At 38.7% G+C, this 27,129-nt stretch overlaps 2 protein-coding genes across 5 annotated transcripts in view; one reads left to right on the top strand and one right to left on the bottom strand.

Moving 5' to 3' along the window:
- The window catches only part of MSH3 (mutS homolog 3), a 182,782-nt gene extending 182,110 nt beyond the window's left edge, over positions 1-672 (bottom strand). Inside the window, exon 1 of one of the 2 annotated variants that reach the window (XM_060093103.1) lies at positions 366-672. In XM_060093103.1, the coding sequence (XP_059949086.1) occupies positions 366-572 (207 nt within the window). In that variant the 5' untranslated portion in view covers positions 573-672. The remainder of the gene's footprint in view (positions 1-365) is intronic. The other variant, XM_060093104.1, reaches the window with a different exon arrangement.
- On the top strand, positions 429-25,769 carry DHFR (dihydrofolate reductase). 3 transcript variants are annotated; one of them, XM_060093111.1, is made up of 6 exons: positions 429-677; positions 1,250-1,299; positions 3,769-3,874; positions 11,405-11,531; positions 16,212-16,327; positions 24,484-25,769. In XM_060093111.1, exons 2-6 carry the CDS (start codon positions 1,275-1,277, stop codon positions 24,560-24,562), a joined length of 453 nt encoding a protein of 150 aa, XP_059949094.1. In that variant the 5' UTR covers positions 429-677; positions 1,250-1,274; the 3' UTR covers positions 24,563-25,769. The 3 variants fall into 3 exon arrangements, with proteins under 3 accessions (XP_059949094.1, XP_059949093.1, XP_059949092.1); XM_060093110.1 differs by having other exon boundaries at positions 525-609; XM_060093109.1 differs by lacking the exon at positions 429-677 and adding an exon at positions 770-913.
- Positions 25,770-27,129: the final 1,360 nt, after the last annotated feature.

Raw genomic sequence — 27,129 nt, 5'->3', positions numbered from 1 at the left:
AATAATAAATAATGCTCCTCTTCAACCCTCAATCCAGAAAAAAAAGGGGGGGGGCGGGGAGAGGATGGAGATTAAAATATGTATCCTTTGACTCTAACCTCATCAGAATGAGCTCAGGTCTGCCATTAAGAGCCGGCGTGACCTTAGCCTCAAATCTATTACCCCAAGTGTAATATTACCCTAAAATGTCTGAACTGCACCTAAGACGGATGCGGCCCTGCCTCTTCCTTCTTTTTCCTTCCTGAGCCCCGCCCCTTTCCCGCCTGGCCCAGTCATCTCGCATATTCTCGCGCACAGTTCCCGCCCCCGCCCATATGGTCGTGCCCACTCCCCGATGGCCCCGCCCCGTCCTGGACCGAACCCACCACGTGTGGCTGCAACTGAGGCGGGAGAGTGGACGCTAGGGGCGCTGCGGAGTCAGAGTCAGGATCCGCCTTCTCGGCTGCACCAGTTGGGGAGGAGGTGGATTTCAGGCTTCCCGTAGACTGGAAGAATCTGCTCAAAACCGCCTGCCTTGCAGGGCCTGGGCCGGCGGGAGCGGCTCCACCAGAGGCCGGCTTTCGGCGCGGCATCGCGGAGCAGGCAGCCACAGCCCGGGAGCAGGACGAGGTAGCAGCGCGAGCCCGCGGCCGCCGTTCCCAGGGCGTCTGCGGGCGCGAGCACGTCGCAACCTTGCGGTGCGCCGGGGCGGGGGGCGGGACGAGGGCGGGGTCTCGCCTGCACAAATAGGACTGAGGGGGCGGGGTGGCCAAAATTTCGCGCCAAGCTGGAGGGTAATCCTAGTGTCAGTGTGACGTGCTAGCTCGGACGTGTTTTCTGCCGCTATCATGGTTCGTCCGCTAAACTGCATCGTCGCTGTGTCCCAGAACATGGGCATCGGCAAGAACGGGGACCTGCCCTGGCCCCCGCTCAGGTACCTGCTGGGCCGGGGGTGGGTCGAGTGTGTTGGATCGGAGCTTAATCGGGGCACCTGGGCCGGGCCGGGTCGACGCTGCGAGAAGGGGTCGGACTCGTGACCTGAGTTGGCGGGAGGTAGGCTTAGACTTCCTTCCGCGTCAGGAGCCTGGCGGCTAGTTACTGATTTCCGTCCCGCTCCAGCTGCCCCGCTAGGCCTTTTTCCCCCGTGTCCTACCCCAGAGCAAAGTCCCGGTCCTGGAGGTCCCCCCAGCGCACCGTTTGTCGGGTGCGTTAGAGCTGAAGCCCACGGGATCACATTCTGAGTAACTCCATGTGTTTCTCTAACTTGTAGGAATGAATACAGGTATTTCCAAAGAATGACCACAACCTCTTCAGTAGAAGGTAATGTGGGATTTTTAAGTGATTCAAATTTGCGAAGGGTCTTGCCTAAGGATGCTTACCAGTGCAAATTTTATGTAAAAGTTTTTCATGTTAGTCTGGGACCTTTTGTCCTAACATAAATGTGTATGCAGTTCCCAAGGTTCATTAAACATTTTTTTTTGAAAAAATTTCTTTGAGATTTTATGTGGGCGCGCGTACAACTCAGGTATTGGTCAAAATTGGAAGCTAGGTAGAGGCTTCTGTGGAGGTTAGCGCTGGCAAAGGAAACCAGAACAGGCCTTTGAAATAGCTGCTGGAAGAGATGATAGTGTCTGAATGGCAATAGAGAGGACAAAAGTCCAAAAAGCGGTTACAAGATACTCAGTTTGGAGATAAGAAAGTCAAAGGTGACGCAGGAAGGCATCAAAGATGAACTCTCAGATTTTCAGTTTGAGAGTCTGGGTGACATGGAGAATAAAGGAGTGGGGAATAGCGTGCAGCTGTAATGATGATGATTTTAAAGTGCTTGTAGTATATCCGGGACAATGTCAGGCACGGGGAACTAGGTGAATTGAGCCACTGGAGAGAAGAGGATAACCAAGGATAAAAATGTGGGCATGAGGGAGAAAAAACCTAAGAGACATGTGTGTTTATTCATTAGAGGAGGAATAGCAGAGTAAACAGGGAAACAGTAAATCAGAAAGGAGCAGATGCAGCATAACTATAACAGGGCAGATAAAAGGTACTTCAATTTGACCCTTGAGTCACTAGTGGAGACATGATGGCAAAAGCTTGAAGCTAAAAAATTGACATGAACCTCTCTCAAGAATCCTAAGTATGGCCTGCTAATAGGAAGAGCATCCCATGCCTGACCTGTTTGCTGGTTTTCAGTAAATATAGTATTACTTGGATGAACGAATGAAAGAGTACCAAGGATGTCTTGGCTTTTTTTTTTTTTTTTTTTTTTTTTAACGTCTCCCTATGTCCTTCACTCATCATCTCTACCTTAGTTGTTAAGTCAGGTCTGTGCCATATTCCTCATCAGAATTCCTCACCTATTAGCTCCATTATCTTTAATAGTTGATATCTCCTTACTGAACATGTAAAGCTCTGTCTTTGAAAATATAGTGCATATTGTATAAGGGTACTCTGAATTATAGGGGGTTTTTTGTTTGTTTATTCTTGGAGGAAAAATTTTTTTCCCAACATTTGGAGGTAATATTTGGTAAGAGTAGTGAAACAAAACCTGAAAAATGCTTAGTCTTAGGACTTGCAGTTTGTAAATTTAGTGTTTTTGTTTAAATAAAATCAAACTAATGATGATTCTTTAAGAAAACAGATACAGGGACTTCCCTGGTAGCACAGTGGTTAAGAATCCGCCTGCCAATGCAGGGGACACGGGTTCGATCCCTGGTCCGGGAAGATCCCACATGCCACGGAGCAACTAAGCTTGTGCGCCACAACTACTGAGCCTGTGTTCTAGAGCCTGCGAGCCACAACTACTGAATCCCGCAAGCCACAACTACTAAAGCCCATGCTCCTGGAGCCCGTGCTCCACAACAAGAGAAGCCACTGCAATGAGAAGCCTGTGCACTGCAACGAACAGTAGCCCCCACTCACTGCAACTAGAGAAAGCCCATGCACAGCAACGAATACCCAACGCAGCCAAAAATAAATTAATTAAATAAATAATTTTTTTTAAGTAATAAAACAAAACTACATTAAAAAAAAAGAAAACATACATGCACTCCTTTTGATGGTCTACCAGAACATATCAGAAACCATAGAAATGAGTATGTTCCTTTGATCCAGATACCTGACTCCCAAGGGTTTTCTTCTCCTAAGTAATTAAACAAAAATGGAAGCTTTACATGTGTAAAGTTTTTATAGATGCGTTATACTTGAAATAGATGCACAGAGGCATAATTGATAATGTTTTAAGCTAACTGCATGGAATATTAAGCAGCTGTCTAAAAAAGTATGACTAATTTAAATCTATAAAGTATGCAAATATGAATAATACTGTTACATCAGTTATTACAGTACATATTAGATGCTGAGTATTGTTGTAAGTCTTCAATCGCCACAACAACTCTACAAAAAGGAACTATTGTTATCTCCGTTTTATAGATAAGGAAAATAAGGCACAAGAGATAAACATGACTCACCTAGTAGATGGCAGAATACATTCCATTTGAGCACTTCAACCCAGAATCTTTGCTCTTAACTACTATAATATACATGACTACAGTTGATGAAAACTATATATTGGTTATAAGTTGGCTAAAGCCAAAGGAAATAACAGTTATTAGACTTAGATAATGGATGACAAATGGTAAATTTTGATAAAGCTGTTTTAAATTTTAATTTTTTAAAGCAGATCCACTAGGTGTCCCTATGACAATCATATCTATGCATATATGTATGAATATATAAAAATATATATGTATACTCCCAAAATATATTTATCTTTTGCATGTGACTTTACAGGTAAACAGAATTTGGTGATTATGGGTAGGAAAACCTGGTTCTCCATTCCAGAGAAGAATCGACCATTAAAGGACAGAATTAATATAGTTCTCAGTAGAGAACTGAAGTAAGTACTATACCATAAATTCACCACAAGAAAATCATGTTCCGTTTCTTATGGTAGAGGTCAGTATAGGACAAAATAAAATAGTATGAATGTAACTATGGATGAAGCTACTTAATATCATAAAGGTGATTACAGAAAATAAGAAGCAGTTATTTATGCCATATGACAGTAACTTATTCTACTCAAGTGACTAATTTCATCACCTTGACAAATTACATTAAATCTAACTATGGTAATAGATTTGCGCGTTTCCTTGAACCATTATTCAGTAGACTTAAATATCAGTTATATAATGTAATTTAATAAACTTTTCTAGTTTCACGTAAAATCAAAATACATATATTATGGAACTTGCCAAACTTAAGTGGTTATCCCCTCTCTGTACCTAGCCCTAAATGCAATAAGATGTAAATTTTAGGATGGGCTAAAAACTGGTCCTAGTCTTGTGCCCTGTTATTTCTAGTTTACCACAACAGCCAAATAATATTTTGTGCTTGTGTTCTTTACCCAGCATCTGAAGGTTAAAATTTTCAAAGTTTTGAAATGGAAGCATTTCCTAGGAATTCTAGGGAGTGTCTCTAGTTGGCCTGGGGGAGGAATTTTTCTGTTTACCAATTTAACATTAGGTAACATAGTTCTGGATGCCTGGAAATGCCCTGGGGACTTGGCAGGTTGAGGAGGGGGAAGCAGTTTAGGTAAAAGCATTAAGACTCTTCATCAAGTCAACTCCAGTGCTTTTACCTTCACCAAGGCTTCCATGGCATTTACTCTACATGTGATGCAAACCGATTGTTATTTTGTTTCTTTTTGTTATTTTTTACATTGGCCCCAGCCCACTAAAATAACTTCTGGAACCTCAAGGGGTTTTGCAGGAGTTTTCTCGGGGGGAGAGGGGAACCTGAATTATACCATAAGGGAAAGTTTAGGACTGGCATGGTAATTATTCTCTCTTAAACTAAAAATATAATCGCACAAAAAATGCAGCATCAGGCTTCCCTGGTGGTGCAGTGGTTGAGAGTCCGCCTGCTGATGCAGGGGACACGGGTTCATGCCCCGGTCCGGGAAGATCCCTCATGCCGTGGAGCGGCTGGGCCCATGAGCCATGGCCACTGAGCCTGTGCGTCCGGAGCCTGTGCTCCGCAACGGGAGAGGCCACAACAGTGAGAGGCCCGCTTACCGCAAAAAAAAAAAAAAAAAATGCAGCATCCTAGGGCACTGCTTGCTTAATAACGGTGGTCATAATATTCCTTTCCCATGTGTATTATTAGGGTTCACCCAGAGCAGCAGAACCAGTAGAAGATAGATAGATGGATAGATAGATAGATAGATAAAAGAATTTTATTGCAAGGAATTCCACAGTTACAGGGCTGGGTAGGCAAGTCCAAGTATCTATAGGGCAGGCCATCAGGAAGGGCAGGGAGGAACTCTGCAGAAGGGGCTGAAGCTGCTGCCCGCTGGTGAAATTTCTTCTTCAAGGAAGCCTCAGATCTGTTCTTAAGGCCTTTCAACCCCTTGAATTAGGTCCACCCACATAAAAGTCATTTAATTATCAACTTTAATCACATCTGCAAAATACCTTCACAGCAACACCTAGATTAGTGTCTAAATAACTACTATAGCCTAGCCAAGTGAACACCTGAAGACTATCCAACCACGGAAGGAAAAACACTACACAGCTGTAGCCTAAGGGGATTCAGGCTTATATAGATTTTCTCCTAAATCCCTCCTAGAATGGTATAGGTTAAAAACCTGGAAGAAAGTATACCAGAATATTTCACTGATTGCCTTTGGGTGATGGGGAATATGTCGATGTGCATCTTGCCATCTGCCCCGATCTTCATGCTGTTCTCTTTCTCCTGGTTGCTAGGATATTCTGATTATATCTTGACTTCATAGAATCCAAATTCACAGACCGTATTGCCATTCCCAGAGACTCTTTAATAACATATTCTTGAATACTACTCAAGTTTATTTATGGCCAGCTTGAGCTAAAACAAACAAAGAAATCTCAGTGGGGGAGATGTTCAGTTGGGCCAGCATATCTCCTCAAATGATGAGTCTTATTTCTTCCTTATGACCCCCCTGTGGTGTATGTAATTGGATTCAGTTGTTTCTTATGTATTTATATGTAACATTTGTTGGTGCATTTCACTTTTTTTTTAAGGCAGAGAGAAAATTTAAAATCTTTATCACCAAGTACACCAAGGAAATAAGGATACCAGTTAGAGAAAAAATTTAGAGTTATTTTTTGTCCCTTCTGCTTCCCTACTTGCTGGTCAGTTCCACACATATCCTGAGCACCTGCTATGTGCCAGGCACTGCTAGGTCCTAAATAAAAGGCGGGGGGGAGATATACACATGTAAATCTCTTGCTCATGCAAGCTTTCAGAGATATTCAATTTTTCACCACCACCCCACAATGTAAAAAGAAACTGAATCCTCAAAGTAATCCAAAAATTTGCTGCCAGATACTAGTCATTTTGCATAACTGTTCCCTTAATAAGGTATAGAAAAATGCCTTTCCAAAGCTTTCTAGACAATCAAGTTGTGGCTTTAAAAGAAATATTATGCAGCCACATTTGGAAAACAGGCATTTTCTCAAGATGTTAAACATAGAATTATCATATGACCCAGCAATTCCACTCTTTGGTATATAACCAAGAGAAATGAAAACATGATTACATAAAAACTTGTACACAAATGTTCATAGCAGCATCATTCATAGTAGCCAAAAAGTGGAAGCATCCCAAATGTACATCAGCTGATAAATGGATAAACAAAATGTGCTATATCCATGCAATGCAATGTTATTCCACAATAAAAGGAATGAAGTACTGATATATGCTACAACATGAATAAGCTTTGAAAACAGTATACTGAGTGAAAATTTAAAAAGCCACACACTGATGGCCATTTGATTCCATTTATATGAAATGAAATGTCCAGGATAGGCAAATCTGTAGAGACAGAAAGTAGATTATTGGTTGCCTGGGAGTGGGGAATGACTGATAATAGATACAGGGTTTCTTTTGGGGGTGATGGAAATGTTCTAAAAGTAGATAATGATGACAACTGTACTCCATGAACATAATAAAAAATCACTGAATTGTATACATTAAAAGGGTGAATTGTGTGGTATGTGATTTATATCAAAATAAAGAGGTTTTTTAAAGTCTTTGGAACCAAAAATCAAATAAAGAAGTTTTACTGCAATGCTGCAGCTTTGGCAGCATCTTTAGAAAATCCAAAATTGCCTGCATGATATAAGATGTTGTAAACTGTCTTCAGTCCATGAAGTTGTCTAACATTTCATGGCAGAATAATTTTTTATGGTCCTGCTATCATATTCTCCACAGTGATTAAAACTTTCTTCTCTTCATAAAGCTTCGGTTCTCTCCCCACCACCCACATACTTGGTGTAGCAAAGACTTACCAACCTGGCTTCTAATACCTGTTCTGGCACCTATTAACTTTGTGGCTTTAGGCTTTTTTAACTTTGAGCCTTGCTGAGCCTCAACTTTCTTATCTACTGAGTGGGATTAATAATGACAACTTCTTAGGGTGATTTTGAGGGTTAATTAATATTTTATATGTTAAATTTCTGGCACACAGAAGGTACCCTACAGATATCAGGTCCTACTCCCCCAGTCCTTGCTATTTTAGCAAAATTACATAATTTTGTAGCTTATTGAAAATATTAATATTAATGAGATCACAATGGACAGGCTCATGATCTTATTTTCACCTTAACGTTATCGCTTTGTTCTTCCTTCCCTCAATCTTGAGACAGAAAAATCCCCTGCTTTTAAAATCAATTCCTTCCCCCACCTCCACTGTTTTATTCTAGACTCCATTTTTTTTTCTGTCCTCAGGACCTTGCTGTATTATACTGCCCTTTAGTATTTTAAACCTCACCACAGATTACTTTTCTTCTCCTCTCAATTTTCCTGGAGCTTTCTTGTGTTAAATAACCTTAATGTAAGCCTCAATAATATTTATAGTGGCCTGTCACTTCTGTGTTTTGCTCATGTTTTTACCTCCTTCAAGACTCAGCTAAGGGATCAGACTCCAAAGAGAATTCTTTCTGTCACCCCAACCAGATGAGGCACAACCTCTGTGCCCATCTAGCATCCTTCATACATCCCCATTGCATGTCCTTTTCACTTTTATGGCCACTGCTGAGCCTTTTTTTGCCTTCCATCACAACCTTCTTGGTACAGGAAGTGCATTTTTTTTTAAATCTCTATTTCCAGCACCTAGCATATCTCCTAGCAAAGTAGGGGTTCCAGAATTTTCATGGAATAAATGGTCTGTAGTCAGTTTATAAAAACAGAATCATCCCACATAACAACACTTTGTAACCTGCCTTTTCCCCACTCAATATATTAAAAGATTAATTTCTATAAATATTTTTAGTGGCCACATAATATTCAATTATGAGGATGAAGCATATTTGAATCAATTCTTAATAGTTAGAAATCACATTTTTAAAGACTGAGTATTAAAGGTCTTAAAGTGAACATATTTCTGAATTCTGGTTAAGATGTGATTCTAGCCTAGGGTTTTTGTTTTTAACTGTTTTCCCAACAGTCCTCAGGGAAATTGGGGAAGAATTCTATCTGCCATCCTCTTTCATCAGGCACAATGGAAAGGATAATGTTTATATAATACCCCAGGGTAATCAAATGAGGCAGCTTAAGGCCAGAAAACACTGGTCTGAGGGCTCTGCCTAAACTAGGCCACACCATCTGAGGCCTGAGGGAACCAGAATCTAACACCTTTGTAGCCCGTGACCACCAGTTGAAAGCCTATTGTCTGAATAAGAAGTGCAGCTCAGGCCCCAAAGTCAGGCTGCTGGAACTCAAATCCTAGGTCCACCATTTCCTAGCTGTGTGACTACTGGCAACCTAATCCCTCAACCTCAATATCCTCATCTGTAAAAAGGGATAATAGTTCCTACATAGGACTGCTGGCAACATTAAATGGTATGATGAGTATAAAGCAGTGCCTGACCCTACTACTTGTCAGAGCAAGTAGGCACTCAATAAATGTTAGATATTTTCTTTGTAATACAGCTATCCATCAGGTAAAAAGCAGCCTCCCTTGAATAGGGCTTTTAAGGAAAGGGATGGAAGTATCACTGGAGTGCCTGCTATGTGCATTATCTCTTTTAATCTTCATGCCAACCCTCTGAGGGAATTCAAGATTCTCGGTAACAAGCAAAATATCAATCATGGCCACACACTTCTTGATGTAGAGTATGTGTGCTACCACATACCAACTGTCCTTTGTGAGGGAATCCAATCTGGATCGGATTGAGATAATTATAGAAAGAAAATTTAGCAATGAAATAAGTAACAATATTGAGTGCTTGCTATATGGTATTTATTGTGTTAGTTTCTAGGATTTGTGCTGTGAAGAGGCTGAGGAACTCAACCATTGGCTCAATTTTTTTGCTAATTTTCTGCCCATCTAGGGTCAAGTGTTTCTTGTGAAACATTTCTATACCACTAAGTAGCAATACTGTGCGGAAGCATTTCCTCCATGTCTTTTTTACAACTAAAATCTGAAACAAATCCTTAATCTGTTCTTTGTTTTCCTTTTTAGACTCACTGCAAAAGGGCAAAGAAATAGTCTTTACCTTAATCCCTTGAATCATTCTCAAGCCATTGTTCCACAGTCTTCACAAATAGATTGTCCCTTTTCTTTGAAGTCCACACCAACCACATATACCACCTTCTAAATCATTTTGCCGTAATCCACCTACTTCTAGAATACCTCTTCCGGTTTTCCTCTTATGTCAGTTCCTAAATCACCAATTTACCTCCTACCTTAACTCCTGTCATCAGTCCTGACTTAAACATCCTCAGTTACTAAAACCATCTAGACTCTTTCAAAGTCATTGTAAACTTGGTTTATTAACTAGACTGTCTTCTCCCCCCAACTCCAAATCTGTTTCTTCTAAATTCAGTTCTCCCCTCGAATGGCCTGGTCCATCCTAGTCACTGCAACTGCCCTGATACCTTTGGGGATCCCTTGGCTCCTTTAGCTTCACCCTAGTCGTGTCTTCTTCCAGCTTTGAATCAAAATACATTCTTTGTGCTATCTTAACTCCTTGAGAGATGACAAAGAGCAAAGTAAGTCAAATAGATATCAAGAAGGTGAGAAAGGAGGCAGCAAAGAGAATGAATAGTCCCCATTAGTTCTTAGTTAATCATTGTTAGAACTACTAGTTCAAAGGCAATTATATTATTTTTTAAAAGCATCAGTCTAAGAACTTGACATTGAATTGTAATTTCTGTTGTGTCTAATTACTCTGAAAGCCAATTCTGCATGTTTCTTCGTTTATAAAGGGAATTGCAAACTCTCACCAAAATAACGGTTTTGGAGGTTGGGAGAGACTGAGCTAGTCAATATAAACAATAAATTAATTGACTTTTCCCCTTTGGGATTTTTAATTACAAAAGTAATAACATGCTCATTTTTTGATAATTCATTTATTTCTATATTGTTTGAAACATGAGAATCCTTTCCCCACACCCCAAAGGTAACCACATATTAACAGTTTGAATATCAGTCCAAACTACAGTCACTCAAACATATCACCCTTTTTCCAACATTTTATCATGAAGACTTTCAAGCCTATAGAAAGAATTTTACAGTAAACACCTGTATACCCACAACACAGATTCTACCACATAGATTATTTTATACTATGCTTGTTTTATCATCCATCCAACCATCCATCAGTCTTGTTATTTTTATGCTTTTCCAAGTAAACTGCAGACATTAGTATATTTTCCCCTAAATAATTCATTATGTATCTCATTAACTAGAGTTTAATATTACTTTACTATTTTTTTCTTTTGAAATAAACGTGCACAATGAAATGTACAAGTCTTACATGTACATTTGTTATATTTTGTTTATTTATTTATTTATTTTGCGGTACGCGGGCCTCACTGCTGTGGCCTCTCGCGTTGCGGAGCACAGGCTCCGGACGCGCAGGCTCAGCGGCCATGGCTCACGGGCCCAGCCGCTCCACGGCATGTGGGATCCTCCTGGACCGGGGCACGAACCTGCGTCCCCTGCATCGGCAGGCGGACCCTCAACCACTGCGCCACCAGGGAAGCCCCTACATTTGCTATATTTTAACAAATATACGCACCTATGTAACCCCATATCAAAGATATAGGACATTACTGTCACTCCCAGAAAGCTGCCTCAAGTGAATTCCCAGTGAATCTTTACCCCATCCCTCCGGAAACAACTACTGTTGTGATTTTTTTTCCACCACAAATATCATGCAGTATCACAAGTGGTTCTGTTTTTGATTCATTGTAGACCATACATACACAAATATGGGTTGAATTATTGGCCATGGGCCATACTGATGTTAAATGCTTTTTATTGAAAGGTTTCATATTTATGATGATTTTAATTTTATAATTACTGCCTCCTAGTCAGATTATTTGACTAGTATGAATGGAGTTTATAGAAATTATGTGTAATTCTTTCTTGTAATCTCAGGGAACCTCCACAGGGAGCTCATTTTCTTGCCAAAAGTTTGGATGGTGCCTTAAAACTTATTGAGCAACCAGAATTAACAAATACAGTGGACATGGTATGGATAGTGGGAGGCAGTTCTGTTTATAAGGTAAGTAACGTTATCTGTGACTATAAGGAAATAGTCTACCCTCTTTCTTTCAGCTTCCCTGCCATCTCAACTTTAAAAAATTAAGCCATGAGCAAAGGAAGCATGTTATTTCTCCTGGAAGTTAGACATATTGCCAATCTGCACTATTCATTTTTTGATACTATCATACAAACTAAATGAAAATTTTAAAGTAAGTTTTTAGGTCTGTACCAGTCTATTTTCAATTCAAAATAGTTGATGTTTCCAATTTTAAAAACATTCTAAATCCTTCCTGAGAATTGTACTTGCACTGCATTGTCTTCTCCTCCCTGGATGTGCCTAAATACACTAAGCTATCGTCTTTGCCTCAAGGATAAATATTATTATGTCCCTTACTGAGGAAAGGCTGTGGCCCTCCTTTGAGATACACTGACTGGATGTATATGAACTTGTTCAAAGCACAAGACTTTCCCTCAACAATTTTCATATAAAGTGAGGGTAGGGGGAAAGTGTGACATGATTTCGTATCATAAGGGAAGACACTGTGTTAAATAGAAAATATTCCTTTTTCTTGATACCAGATGACTTCAGCTTTAAAAATTTTTGAGGATAATGAATAGAATTTTATAACTCTTTTATAACACTGAGGAAAGTTTACATTTCTGGAGAGGAAAAATCAGCCCCTACCCTTTATAGCTTGTCGTAATATATGAACACTGAAATCATTTTAGAAAGAAGTATACCAGGATCCTAGGTGGCATTATAAAAACTCTGTTTCTTGGGTTCCTGTTTCTACAATCTTTAACGTTCTCCATTTGTAATAGGGGGGAAATAGACATTTTCCTTTTATCTTTTCAGCCAAGAATGAATTTCTAAGAAAATAAGTTGTTTATTTTGCTGAGTGCCGATCACATTTTGAATGATTCAATACCATAGTCACTTGAAAATGTATTCTTTAAACAATTTAAGTACTTAAATACATTTATATAATTTAATATATCTGTACTTGCATAAATAATAAAGAAGTAGAATCTGTAGGTTTTTGCATTATCCACCTCACATCACATTGACTTACAGAACATTCTGGACTACCAGCCTGTTTTTGTAAATAAGGTTTCAATGGAACACAACCATGCCCATTGGTTTAGTGTTGTTTATGGCTGCTTTTGCCTACAAAGGTAAGAAACCATATGGCCCACAAAGCCTAAAATGTTTACCATCTGACCCTGTACAGAAAAGGTGGGCCAGGATTATTTGGCCTGAGGCAACCCAGCACTGGAGCCGACAGGCCCTTTGGTGGGGCTAATGGCAGACTCTGAGAGGGCTCACACCAAGGAGTACTTCCCAGAACTTCTGCTGCCAGTGTCCTTGTCCAAGCAGTGAGCCCCAGCCGCCCCCCGCCTCTGCAGGAGCACTCCAACACTAGTAGCCGTGTGGCTGACAGGGTCTTGGTGCTCTGGCCAGGAGTCAGGCCAGAGCCTCTGAGGTGGGAGAGCCGAGATTGACATTGGTCTACCAGAGACCTCCCGGCCCCATGTAATATCAAATGGCGATAGCTCTCCCAGAGATCTCCATCTCAACACTAAGACTCAGCTCAACTCAACGACCAACAGGCTACAGTGCAGGACACCCTATGCCAAACAACTAGCAAGACAGGAACACAACACCACCCATTAGCAGAGAGGCTGCCTAAAATCATATGTTCACAGACACTGCAAAACACACCACTGGATGTGGTCGTGCCCACTAGAAAGACAAGATCCAGCCTCATCCACCAGAACACAGGCACCAGTCCCCTCCACCAGGAAGCCTCCACAACCCACTGAACCAACCTTAGCCACTGGGGGCAGACACCAAAAACAATGGGAACTATAAGCCTGCAGCCTGCGAAAAGGAGACCGCAAACACAGTAAGTTAAGCAAAATGAGAAGACAGAGAAACACACAGCAGATGAAGGAGCAAGGTAAAAACCCACCAGACCAAACAAATGAAGAGGAAACAGGCAGTCTACCTGAAAAAGAATTCAGAGTAATGACAGTAAAGATGATCCAAAATCTTGGAAATAGAATGGAAAAAATACAAGAAATGTTTAACAAGGACCTAGAAGAATTAAAGAGCAAACAAATAATGATGAACAACACAATAATTGAAATTAAAAATTCTCTAGAAGGAATCAATAGCAGAATAACTGAGGCAGAAGAACAGATGAGTGACCTGGAAGATAAAATAGTGGAAATAACTACTGCAGAGCAGAATAAAGAAAAAATTGACAGTCTCACAGACCTCTGGGACAACATTAAATGTACCAACATTCAAATTATAGGGGTCCCAGAAGAATAAGATAAAAAGAAAGCATCTGAGAAAATATCTGAAGAGATTATAGCTGAAAACTTCCCTAACATGGGAAAGGAAATAGTCAGTCAAGTCCAGGAAGTACAGAGTCCCATACAGGATAAATCCAAGGAGAAACACGCCAAGACACATATTAATCAAATTATCAAAAATTAAATACAAAGAAAAAATATTAAAAGCAGCAAGGGAAAAGCAACATACAAGGGAATCCCCGTAAGGCTAACAGCTGATCTTTCAGCAGAAACTGCAAGCCAGAAGGGAGTGGCAGGACATATTTAAAGTGATGAAAGGGAAAAACCTACAACCAAGATTACTCTACCCAGCAAGGATCTCATTCAGCTTCAATGGAGAAATTAAAACCTTTACAGACAAGCAAAAGTTAAGAGAATTCAGCACCACCAAACTAGCTTAACAACAAGTGCTAAAGGAACTTCTCTAGGCAGGAAACACAAGAGAAGGAAAAGACCTACAAAAACAAAACAGTTAAGTAAATGGTAATAGGAATATACATATCAACAACTACCTTAAATGTAAATGGGTTAAATGCTCCAACCAAAAGACAGACTGGCTGAATAGAAACAAAAACAAGACCTGTATATATGCTGTCTACAAGAGACCCACTTCAGACCTAGGGACACATACAGAATGATAGCGAGGGGATGGAAAAAGATATTCCATGCAAATGGAAACCAAAAGAAAGCTGGAGTAGCAATTCTCATATCAGATAAAATAGACTTTAAAATAAAGACTATTAAAGAGACAGGGACACTACATAATGATCAAGGGATCTATCAATGAAGAAGTTATAACAATTGTAAATATTTATGCACCCAACATAGGAATACCTCAATACATAAGGCAAATGCTAACAGCCATAAAAGGGGAAATCAACACAATACAGTAACAGTAGGGGACTTTAATACCCCACTTTCACCAATGGACAGATCAGCCAAAATGAAAATAAATAAGGAAACACATAGGCTAACACATATATATGGAATCTAAAAAAGAAAAAACAAAAAACGGTTCTTAAGAACCATGGGGCAGGACAGGAATAAAGACACAGATGTAGAGAATGGACTTGATATGGGGAGGGGGAAGGGTAAGCTGGGACGAAGTGAGAGAGTGGCATGGACCTATATACACTACCAAACGTAAAATAGATAGCTAGTGGGAAGCAGCGCATAGCACAGGGAGATCAGCTGGGTGCTTTGTGTCCACCTAGAGCAGTGGGATAGGGAGGGTGAGAGGAAGATGCAAGAGGGAGGAGATACGGGGATATATATATATATGTATAGCTGATTCACTTTGTTATACAGCAGAAACTAACACAGCATTGTAAAGCAATTATACTCCAATAAAGATGTTAAAAAAAGAAAAAAGTTGGGCCATATATCATTAACTTTGATACAGATCTTCAAATGCTGCTGTGATTAGTCCCTTCAATTTTTCTAATTTTTGGTACAGTAAGAATTGGTAGAATACTGATTTGATTGGGGCAAGAGAATAAATGATTTAATGTAAGCCATAGTATTGAAAATAAAAAGTAAAATTCGTTCTATGCCCTTTGTATGGAATTTTAAGTATTACACACAGTTGAATTTATATGTATATGTGTTTTTGTTTTGTTTCAAAAGCTATTTCAAAATCAAGAGTTATTGCTTTCTTAGAGTTGCAGTTGGGACTCCTGACTTTGTATTAGAATTTTAAGATATTTGTTCCAGGGCAGTTTTTTTTCTGTATAAACTATCAATAGTACTATAGGCAGTAATAGAAAAATCATTAACAATATAATGCCAAATGCAATCATTAGCAACAAGAGATAGAATAAATTACCTACTAGCATTGTAACTATCTGCTGAGAAATTGAGGCATTAAATTTTATGTATATGTACTAAGTATGCCCTTGGGATTTTCATTAGTCAAGGTCTCATGAAATTACTATCCTATCCATATATACATATGTAAATTTTTTCTATGGAGGGTAACTAGATAATCTGGGGTTTTTAATTCTTAAACAACAACCAAAGATAAAAGACAAAATTGAATGCTTAAAATGAAAAAAAGAGTTCATGTAAGCAAACTAGAGCCCAGAGTATGTTTGAACTCACCCTTGTAATTATTGATAAATGATTAGGGCCATTCCCAACTAAGTCATACTTTGCAGGGTCCCAAACTAAAGAATAGGATAATTAAATAGCATGCTTTGGAGGTAACAAGATATGTAGCATGTCTCTAATATCTAGTACAAACTTCAGTATGTAATTAAAGCAAAAATATTAGAGCTTCTATAACTTTTGACACAGATAAATAAGGAAATTGATTGATGCCTTTTGTTTTATTTCAAAGGAAGCCATGAACAAGCCAGGCCATCTTAGACTATTTGTGACAAGGATCATGCAGGAATTTGAAAGTGACACATTTTTCCCAGAAATTGATTTGGAAAAATATAAACTTATCCCAGAGTAAGTAAAATGTTATTCATTGGTCTGAAGCACCTTTGGCTTTCCTGCTTAAGAATTATAGAAAAGAAGGCTTCCCTGGTGGCGCAGAGGTTGAGAGTCCGCCTGCCGATGCAGGGGACATGGGTCGTGCCCCGGTCCGGGAAGATCCCACATGCTGCGGAGCGGCTGGGCCCGTGAGCCATGGCCGCTGAGCCTGCGCGTCCGGAGCCTCTGCTCCACAAAGGGAGGGGCCACAACAGTGAGAGGCCCGCGTACCGCAAAAAAAAAAAAGAATTATAGAAAAGAGAATGTCTCTTCAGATTGAATTCGATGTAGCAATGTGTTTTATAGACAAAAACTATAGGAATTTTTGGATATCTGCTTTAACAGACTTGGGAATGTTCAGGTTTTAATGACTTCACTGAAATCTGGAGAATAGGCATTAGTTCATTCTGTAAGATCAGTGCTTATTTAGCATCAGACTTTGTCTTAGGCATTGGGGATACAGTGTTTACCAGAACAGATGATGTCACTATTCTCCAGGAGATTACATCCTTTATAGTAGAGGAGGAGGGTGGCAAATAATAGATAAACATCCAAAGAGTTGCTGTGTGGTAGATTGAAATACTGTGATGTTGTAGATACTGTGTAGTCTGAGAAGTCCTCTCTGAAGAGTGATGTCTACACCAGATCTAAATGGCAAGAAGCCAGCCACACAAGGGGCTGAGGAGAGCATTCCGGAAACCAGAAGTAGCTAGTGCAGAGAACTGAGGGCAGAAAGGAGCCTGGCGTGTTCCCTGAACCTGAAAGCCATGGTGGGCATTGTGAGCGAGGGGGAGACCAAGAGGGATCAGACCCAGGGCAGGTTTAGAGGGTTCTGAATAGAGAGTGATACTCTTCTGTTTATGGGCAATGGGCTGGAGGGGACAAGAGTGAAGCAGGGAGACCAGTTACAGTAGTTCAGGCGAAAGATGAAGGAACTAACTTAGTGGTGGAGGTGGAAGAAGATGTTACACTTGATTTACTCTGTAGTTTACTTTGATTTTAGCGTGAAACTGTTTGCTTTTGAAAACATTTTAGTTTAAAAGCGCTTTTCAGCTGTTGGCTATGCAGAGTAGAAGATAATTATATCAACACTTTTAGACTAGCTCTTAACACATTCTTTCAAACACTCTCAGTTGAAAACAGTCATTCTTTGAGTGCAAGTTTGATTTTGGAAATACCTCCTAAAAGCAGCATTCAGAGCCATGTCTGAATAAATGGATGGCCAAGCTTTAGAATAAAGTATATTACTTTACAGAGTAATATAGGTAATGGTCTCAAATCAAATGAAGTTTGTGACTGATTTTCTTGGGCTCTTAACTAGGTCTAAAGAAAACTGGAAATTCTAAGAACTCTAAAAAGTTTCTAAACAGCTAAAGTACAGGCTTTTGCTTATAGTCTCCAAAGGTGACTACTTAGAAAAATCAGGGCCTCCCTGGTGGCGCAAGTGGTTAAGAGTCCGCCTGCCGATGCAGGGGATACGGGTTCGTGCCCCGGTCTGGGAGGATCCCATATGCCGCGGAGCGGCTGGGCCCGTGAGCCATGGCCGCTGGGCCTGCGCATCCGGAGCCTGTGCTCCGCAACGGGAGAGGCCACAACAGTGAGAGGCCCACATACCGCAAAAAGAAAAAAAAAAAGAAAAGAAAAATCACATTGATTTCATATATATATATATATATATATTTTTTTTTTAATCAGCTGCGTTTCTTTGTCCCACCTTATTTTCTCTTGTACTGCTTAGATTGCTGATTCTCACATTATGTGGATATTGATCTCTGCTATCCCTCATTTCTTACCTTTCTTTTTGCTACTAACAAAAAGAATACATTACTGTGTGAATCAGCTTCATATTAAATGCCTTTGTAAACCCTGTTACTCTCGATTAGACCTCTTTCCAAAGCTATGACCCTTCAAGATCCTTGATAACTTAAAACAAATACAATTCTGGCTCTTTGACTCTTAGAAAAGAAAATATTAACATCTCCTGAGAAATGATTCACACATCTCAACATTCACCCATTCGAAGTATATAATTCAATGATTTTAGTATATTCAGAGTTGTGCAGCCATCACCACAATCCTAAGTTCAGAACATTTTCACCATCCAAAAAGAACCCCTGTACACATTAGCAGTCGCTCTCCATTCCCTTCCCCTGCTGGCTCTAGGAACCACTAAATCTATTTTCTATCTCTATAGATATGCCTATTCTGGATATTTCATGTTAACAGAATCATATAATATGAAGTCCTTCTTGGAATTGGCTTCTTTCATGGAATTGGCTTCTTTCACTTAGCATACTGTTTTCAAGGTCACCCATGATGTAATATGTATCAGTACTTCACCCCAAAAAGAATTCCATTGTATAGATTTACTACATTTTATTTATCCATTCACCAATTAGTAGACATTTGATTTATTTCCACTTTTTGGTTAATGTAATATGTTTTGAACATTCATGTACAAGTTTTTTGTGGGGATGTATATTTTCATTCCTCTTGGGTATAATCTGGGAGAAGAATCACTGGGTCATATAGTTTAACATTTTGAGGAACTGCTGAACTTTTGATAATGTGACTGTACCATTTTACAGTCCCACCAGCAACATACAAAGGTTCCAGTTTCTCTATATCCTTGCCAACACTTGTTATTGTCTGCCTTTTTGGTTATAGCTATCCTAGTAGGGATGAGGTGGTATCTCATTGTGGTTTTGATTTGCATTTCCCTAATGACTAATGATGTTGAACATCTTTTCAGGTGCTTATTGGAGATTTATATACTGTATCTTCTTTGGAAAAATATCAATTCACATCCTTTGCCCATTTTTAAAATTTGGTTATTTATCTTTCTATTACTGAGTTTTAAGAGTTCTTTGAATATTCTGGATACAAGTCCTTTATCAGATATATGAGTTGAAAATATTTTCTCCTATTATCTAAATTGTCTTTTCACTTTCCTAATTGACTTTCACTTTTCCTAATCATTTGCAGCACAAAGGTTTTTAATTTTTATGTAGTCCAATTTTTCTATTTTTTTCTTTTGTCAATTGTCCTTTTGGTTTCATACCTAAGAAACCATTACCTAATCCAAGCTCACAGAGATTTTTTCCTGTGTTTCTTCTAAGAGTTTTATAGTTTTAACTCTTAATTTAAGTCTATGATCTGTTTGAGTTAATTTATATATGCTATAAGGAAGAGGTCCAAGTTCATTCTTTGGTAAGCAGCACACCAGTTGTCCTAGCACTATTTGTTGAAAAGACTGTTCTTTTCCCCGACTGAATTGTCTTAGCACCTCTGTGGAAAATCTGTTGACCATAAATGTGAGGGTTTATTTCTGGACAGTCGGTTCTGTTCCACTGATCTACATGTGTATCTTTATGCCAGAACCACACTGTCTTGATTACTGCAGCCATGTAATAACTTTTGCGATCAGGAAGTACTAGTCTTCCAACTTTGTTGTTCTTTGTTGTTTTGACTACTCTGTGTTCCTTGCATTTCCACATGAATTTCATGATCAGCTTGTCAATTTCTGCCAAAAAGCAAGCTAGGATTTTGATAGAGATTGCCCTGTATCTGTAGATTACTTTGGAGAGTATTGCCATCACATCAGTATTAACTGCCAAATCATGAACATTGATGTCTTTTCAACTTATTTAGATCTTCCTTAATTTCTTTCAGCAATGTTTTGTAGCTTTCAGTGTACAAACCTTGCACTTCATTGTTAAATTTATTCTTAAATATTTTGTTCTTTTTGATACTATTGTAAATCAAATTGTTTCTTAATTTTATTTTCAGATTGTTCATTGCTAATATATAGAAGTACAATTGATTTTTGTTTATTGAGCTTGTATCCTGCAACTCATTTATTCTGATTGTAAATGGATTCCTTCAGATTTTCCAGATACCGAATATATCATTTGCAAATAGAGATAGTTTTACTTCTTCCTTTCTAATCTGGATATTTTTTATTTCTTTTTCTTGCCTAATTGTCCTGGCTAGAACCTCCAGTATGATGTTCAATAGAAATGGCAAGAGCAGACATCCTTGTCTTGTTCCTGATCTTAGAGAGAAAGCATCCATTAAATACGATGTTAGCTGTGGGTCTTTAATACATGCCCTTTATCACACTGAGGAAGATCTCTTCTATTTCTAATTCATTGAGTGTTTTTATCATGAAGGGGTATTGGGTTTTGTCAAATACTTTTTTTTTGACTCTCTTGGGATAATCATGTGGTTTTTGTCATTAATAAGACAAAATACATAATTAATACTTAATACGCTATCAATATGGTATATTACATCAGTTGATTTTTCTGTTAAACCCATCTGGCATTTTTGAGATAAATCCCACTTGGTAGTAATGTATAATCCTTTTTATATGTTGCTGAATTCCATTTGCTAATATTTTGTTGAGGATTTTTACCTTTATATTCATAAGGATATTGGTATATTGGTCCGTAGGTTTTTTTTGGTAATGTCTTCATCTAGTTTTGCTATCAGGATAGTGCTAGCCTCACAGAATGAGTTGGGAAGTGTTCTCTCCTCTTCTACGTTTTAGAAGAATTTGTGAAGGACTGGTATTAATTCTTCTTTAAATGTCTGAGAAATTTTTAATGGTGAATAGACTGAGATAGGAAATTGCTATCCAAAGCCAAAATTCAAAGAAATTGCTCCAAAATGGACATTCTAAACAAGGCTATGGAAGAAAACAAAAAGTCCTTTCTTCCACTGCAGCACGTCATGGTCATCTGTACTTTCAAGCCTGTAGCAATGTAGTAACAGCCTCTTTAACATGGGATGGAGGGAATCCCCTAAGGGATAAAGGAGATATGAGGTAGTATAAATCTTTCATGAAATAGAGAAAAAGGAAACCTGAAGCAAAGAGTATATGCTTTGTCCCTGGACGTCTGTAACATTGCTCAATTCTGGAGCTTTCTTTCCAAATCTCTCTACATTGGGCAACTTAGAATTGCTCCCTACTGTCCAGAAATGAGTTCTGATCATTCTTTACTCCCCTTCATTCTTTCCCCACAGCTACCCACTTTGTTTAGACGTCCATTATCCCTCTCCTAGGCCTCTTGTGGTTACATAGCTTTCAGTTCAAACACAGTATCTTTTATTAACACCAAACTTCCTGGTAATAAAAGCACCAGTATAATGAAATAAAAATGAAAGAGGACTACTGTGAAGCAAGAAGAGAATAAATTAAAATGTAGATGAAGCCACAGGTGGTAGAAGTCTAAAAGCAGAATATTAACGAAGTAAGATGGTTTTACTTTGTGTCTCCCTTTTTTCCCAGTGGGTCATTGTCAATGCAATCATTTTTTTTGACAGCACCATGCCAGCCTGTCCATTAAGGCTCTGCCCTTATTCATCTTGCCTGGAAGAAGTCTTTCTATCTCAGACTATTTCACACTAGGATCCAACCAAACCATCAGAGCAAAATACTTTATAGCAACAGTTTTCCTACTTAATGAGCCCCAAACAGACTTCTCCTTCTAGTTAACAACCTTTCATGTGATCATGTAGTCAAATAGGATTAAAGACCAGAAGAGGCCTTTGAGGCAGTAATTGCCTCCAGAGCTGGGACAGATGCCCCTCACCAGTAGACACTTGAAGTAAGATTTAGATGGGCTGATGTTTCCTCTTCCGTTCCCATTATTTCTTGACTGTCCAACAGGATCCTGGCATATTTGTCCATATTATTTGTGGATCCCTCTCCTCCTGAGCCTGTGCTTCCTATAGAGTCATCATTTTTAGTTATGATTTAGTTCTTATAGATACCTGTTCCAGGAACTCTGTTTACCTCTATTTTAGACCTTCCATCAGATCATCTCTGCATTATTCTCATGCTCTTTTGTCAGTTCAGATCTTATGATTATTTGTATTCATGTGCTTCTTTAATGCTTGAAGATTCTAGAAAAGACCATCTATCTGGGCGGTTCATAATAAATAGGTGGTATTTCCAAATCCTGTTAGACTTAAACTTGGAGTTCAAAGGTTGCTCTTAGACAGTTTGTTCTTCAGAAAAGTTTGGAATTACGATTATGAGGTAGTTATCATTATTAAAATAGACTGAATATGTGAATATTGTGGAAAGTAAAATTAATCTTAAGCAGAATTAAATTTTCATTTCACAGAGAAAATAAACATTATTACCATGACTAGTGACCATATCTAGCCCATAGCATAGTTATTTCTAAATCATTATTATTCATGGTGTTAGAAATAGCTTTGATTTGATACTTTGCTTTTATCTTGTTAACTGACAATCTTGATACTCTTGAGAATTTTACACACACACACAAATGTAAATGTTGCTTTTGGTGACTCATCTAAGAAAGCAAAATTGTGGTTTAAAGTTGGCCTAGTAAAATCATTTCTTTAAACAAAGAAAAAACTATATTGCTACTAAAACAGTAGAACAGAAACAGCTTAGGAAATGGTTAGTAAATAGAAACATACCTTCTTCCTCTGAAATATATTCCCTTTTTTTCTTACATATTATTATGCTATTGTTATTTCATGTTTCTAATTATATTTTTTTCAAAATGGCATAATCTCTAATTGGTCAACAAAAGGTTAATTCCTATTATTACTCAGCATTCTGTTGGGTATCATAAGAGATTTAAATTTGTTTTCTGTGTTATCTCTGCCTACAATAAGGTTAGAAAATAGTTAGGGGGACAAAACAATCTAATATCATTAATGGGTAACATTTGTAGAGCACTTAATATAGCAGGCACAGTGCTAAATTCTCTATAAGGATGAAGACTTTTTATTGATAGCTAAGTGTCACACAGCAGAACCAGATTCAAACACAAGCCTGACTAAAGCAAGTCTTCCTGACCCCTCATCTCGAGCACAGTGGATACAGCCAGCACAAACCTATGGAAGTACACCAAGATTAGGGCTGTGGACAAGAGTGGTCAGAAGAGTCTTCAGTGGAAGACCCAGGTTTGGGGTTTTCTTTGTCGGGGGGGCGGCAGTGGTGTTCAGTGAAAAATAATTTTTTTGTTGTCATAAGAACACAGCATGAGATCTACTCTCAACAAATGCTTAAGTGTACAATACACTATTGTGAACTGTAGGCCGAGCGTTACACAGAAGATATCCAGAACTTGCTCATCTTGCTGAAACTTTATATACCCTTTGAACAGCTACTCCCTGTTTCCTCCTTCCCTCAGCCCCTGTGAACTACCCTTCTACTCTCTGTTTCTATGAATTTGACCATTGTAAATTTCTCATATAAGTAGAATCATGCAGTATTTGTCCTTCTGTGACTGACTTATTCCACTTAGCATAATGTCCTCCAAGTTCATCCATGTTGCTGCATGTGGCAGGACTTCCTTGTTTTTTGAAGGCTGAATAATATTCCATTGTATGTATACATATTCATCTGTCACTGTAGTTTCCATATCTTGGCTATTGTGGATAACGCTGCAGTAAACATGGAAGTACAAATATCCCTACAAGAGATAAGTGTTGGCGAGGATGTGGAGAAATTGGCACTCTTGTACATTGTTGGTAGGAATGTAAAATGATGCAGCCACTATGAAAAACAGTATGATGTTTCCTCAAAATACTAATAATAGAACTACCATATGATCCAGCAATCCCACTTCTAAGTATATACCCAAAGGAGGGCTTGGGTTTTGACTTAGAAGCTTAAGGAAACACACACCTAAGTGAGTGTTAGGGAGTAGAAAAGATCAGATAAACAGTGATTCTAGCAAAGGATATGAAATAAGCCACACAGTGGGGAATTAGAGCAGTGTGGTGTCCACTGATTAAACAGAAATGAAGAATCCCCATGCACCACACACAACTTCAGTTCCACTCTAATAGTTAAAGGTTGTGTTTTATTTCTTCTCTGCTCACACAAGAGATTTGATACCAAATGTAAGACTTGCAAAAAGTTCTTAAGAAATTTCATATTAGCTGGGTGACAGAGTGGGAACATAAAAGAGAAACTGCTAACAGTGGTTAGTTTGGGGGAGAAAAACTAGGAGTTAGAAGGAAAGGAAGAAGAATTATACTTTTTATTTTCTAACTTTCTGTAGTTTGAATTTTTTCTTACTATTTGCATGTGTAGTATATTTGCATAATATTTAATTATACATCTTTTTCTTTTACAGATATCCAGGTGTTCCTTCTGATGTCCAGGAGGAGAAAGGCATTAAGTACAAATTTGAAGTATATGAAAAGAACAATTAATGTGAAAGTGTTTTCTGATCCATTTCAAGCCTCCTCCTCCCCTAGCAAAATTATGTATTTTTTGTTGTAGAGACTTTTGTTGACTTTAGATCTATGGATAATTATTTCTAAGCAAAGTACTTTTATTCCCTATTAACCTTAACTAGACTGTATCAGGTACCATCTGTGAAACATTTCTTGCTGTAACTTCCTGAATGCCCATCAACAGTCAAGAATAGGTGACCAGCACCTGCCTAGGGTAGAATATCTACCAAGACAGCCCAAAGTGGGAGAGTGCCCTGGTAGCATGAGCTGAAACCAGAGCCTATAGAGCTAGGAGCTAGGCAGATGGGTCCAAAGGTCAGAAATGGATTATAAACAGAAGAGCTAGCATTCAGTTATTTAAATTAGATCAAAAGAGGGACTGTGAATTACTTTATATCACACTTCTGAAAAAAATTCTCTTCACTCAAACCAGGAGTCAATAAGTTGAAAAATCCAGGATATTCCACAGGGATAGTAAAGAGGCAGGTACGAGACTACCTTTTCGGTGGTTAAAGGAGAAGGTTTGAGACCTTAAAAAACTTTGTTCCTGATCTTCACTGAGATTGCATGGGATGTTACAATGATAGAACAAGAATTGGCTGCTCTTTACAAAAAAGAATAATCTAATATCAAACATAATGGCTAAAATTAAAAATTCATAGAGGTAATAAATTGAGAATGAATATTGCTAGAAACCAAAATTAGTAAGTTAGAAACTAAACTTCACAGAACTAAAAAATGAAAATTAAAACATGTTTTACCCATCACGTTAGCAAAAATTTAGATTAAGTATCCAAAAAAAATAGCATTTTCTGCCTTATAAATTGGTACAACTTTTTAGAGTGTAAGTTAGCAATATCAATTAAAATTCAAAATATTCTGGGTTTGGACCCAGAACTTCCACTTCTAGAAATTAATCCTGAACAAAGAAATGGACCTAAGAGTATTTGTTGCAACTTTTTTTTCAAACTTAGAAACAGCCCAAATGTTGATTAGTAAGAAATAACTAACCAATATGTCTATAAAATGTAACATCTGCAGCAGTTAAAAAGAATGAAGTACTGACAGGAAAATGCCAAAAATTGCTAAATAAAAGAAGCAAATTGTGTATAATACTCAAAATGTTTAATAAATGTTCATGTGTGGGAAAAAGCATGCTGCAAACTGTTGACAGTATCAAAGTTGGGAATGTTATTTTCTGCGTTAGGTATGTCTGTTGTGATTAGATTTTTTGTAGCATTATATACTTATTTTCATGAAAAATTACTTAAAATGATAAATTGAGCCCTTTATACTTAGCAGTAAAATTAGGTTACAGAACATCAGGAATAAAAAGAAATGTCTGAAAATCTTCCATAGAGGGAAAAAAACAGATCACACAGAAGAACAGGAATCAATACTGACTAAGACTTACAAACCACAAGAAGACAGTGGTGCTCTCTGCAAGGAATATAACCAGAAAAAACTATTAGTATCCAGAATTTATAGATATCAGATACTGATAAGAAAAAGAAACAAGCCATTTAGAGAAGAGGAAACTCAAGGGGCCAAAAATATATAAAAAGTTGTACCTTCCCACTAGCAATTGGGGAAATGCAAATTAAAACTACAGTGAGGGCTTCCTTGGTGGCACAGTGGTTAAGAGTCTGCTTGCCAATGCAGGGGACATGGGTTCAAGCCCTGGTTCAGGAAGATCCCACATGCTGCAGAGCAACTAAGCCTGTGCTCCACAACTACTGAGCCCACATGCCACAACTACTGAAGCCTGCATGCCTAGAGCCCGTGCTCCACAAGAGAACCTACCGCAATGAGAAGCCCATGCACCGCAACGAAGAGTAGCTCCCACTCGCCACAACTAGAGAAAGCCCGCATGCAGCAACAAAGACCCAGTGCAGCCAAAAACAGAAAAATAAAATCAATAAATTTTTAAAAAATAAATGAAACTACAGCAAGGTACCATCCATAACCATCAGATGTGGCATTCTCTCCAATACGTAACATCGTCAGGCTGTTAAAATGTTGGCAATATTTATTAAGGATGAAGATGCACATACCCTTTGACCCAGCAGTTCCACTCAATACCAAGAGAAAACCTCCTACATAAATCTTGAGAAGTTTGTAGAAGAATGTTGCAGCCTTGTTTGTAACAGTGAAAAACAAAGCAACCTGCAAGTCCAGTGACAAGAAAATGAGTAGGTTACTGTCTTATATTGGGTTTCCCCCAGAGCAGATCCTGAGACTAGAATTTGAATGAAGCGGTTTATTTGATAGATGACACCAGAAAGCACCAGTTGGTATGTGGAAAAGTAAAACCGGGAAGGTAAGAAGGCCAGTTCAAGGTCAGTGAGCAGATTCCCATTGGGTAACAAACTCAATAGTGCTGAGATATCTGGGAAATGAAGGGGAGGAAATCCGGAGTATTTATCCCCAGCTCGTTGATTTGGGGTTGCTCCCAGGTTTGTCAGCTCCCTGACCTGTGTATGGCTGAACACACTCCAGCTGCTAGAGTCCCAGGTGTTTGCGATAAGAGGCTGCTGGCATGC

This window comes from Mesoplodon densirostris, chromosome 3, assembly GCF_025265405.1.
Source record: "Mesoplodon densirostris isolate mMesDen1 chromosome 3, mMesDen1 primary haplotype, whole genome shotgun sequence".
In the NCBI taxonomy this organism is placed as follows: Eukaryota; Metazoa; Chordata; class Mammalia; order Artiodactyla; family Ziphiidae; genus Mesoplodon; species Mesoplodon densirostris.
Note: the sequence above shows the minus strand (reverse complement) of the source record. Positions and strands in the feature narration are given on the sequence as shown.

Bases quoted from the DNA above. Each gene is read 5' to 3' on its own strand.
- DHFR (XM_060093109.1), top strand. From the start codon at position 828: ATGGTTCGTCCGCTAAACTGCATCGTCGCTGTGTCCCAGAACATGGGC. The intron at 914-1,249 runs GTACCTGCTGGG...TCTAACTTGTAG, and splicing joins CTGCCCTGGCCCCCGCTCAG to GAATGAATACAGGTATTTCC. The intron at 3,875-11,404 runs GTAAGTACTATA...TTGTAATCTCAG, and splicing joins GTTCTCAGTAGAGAACTGAA to GGAACCTCCACAGGGAGCTC.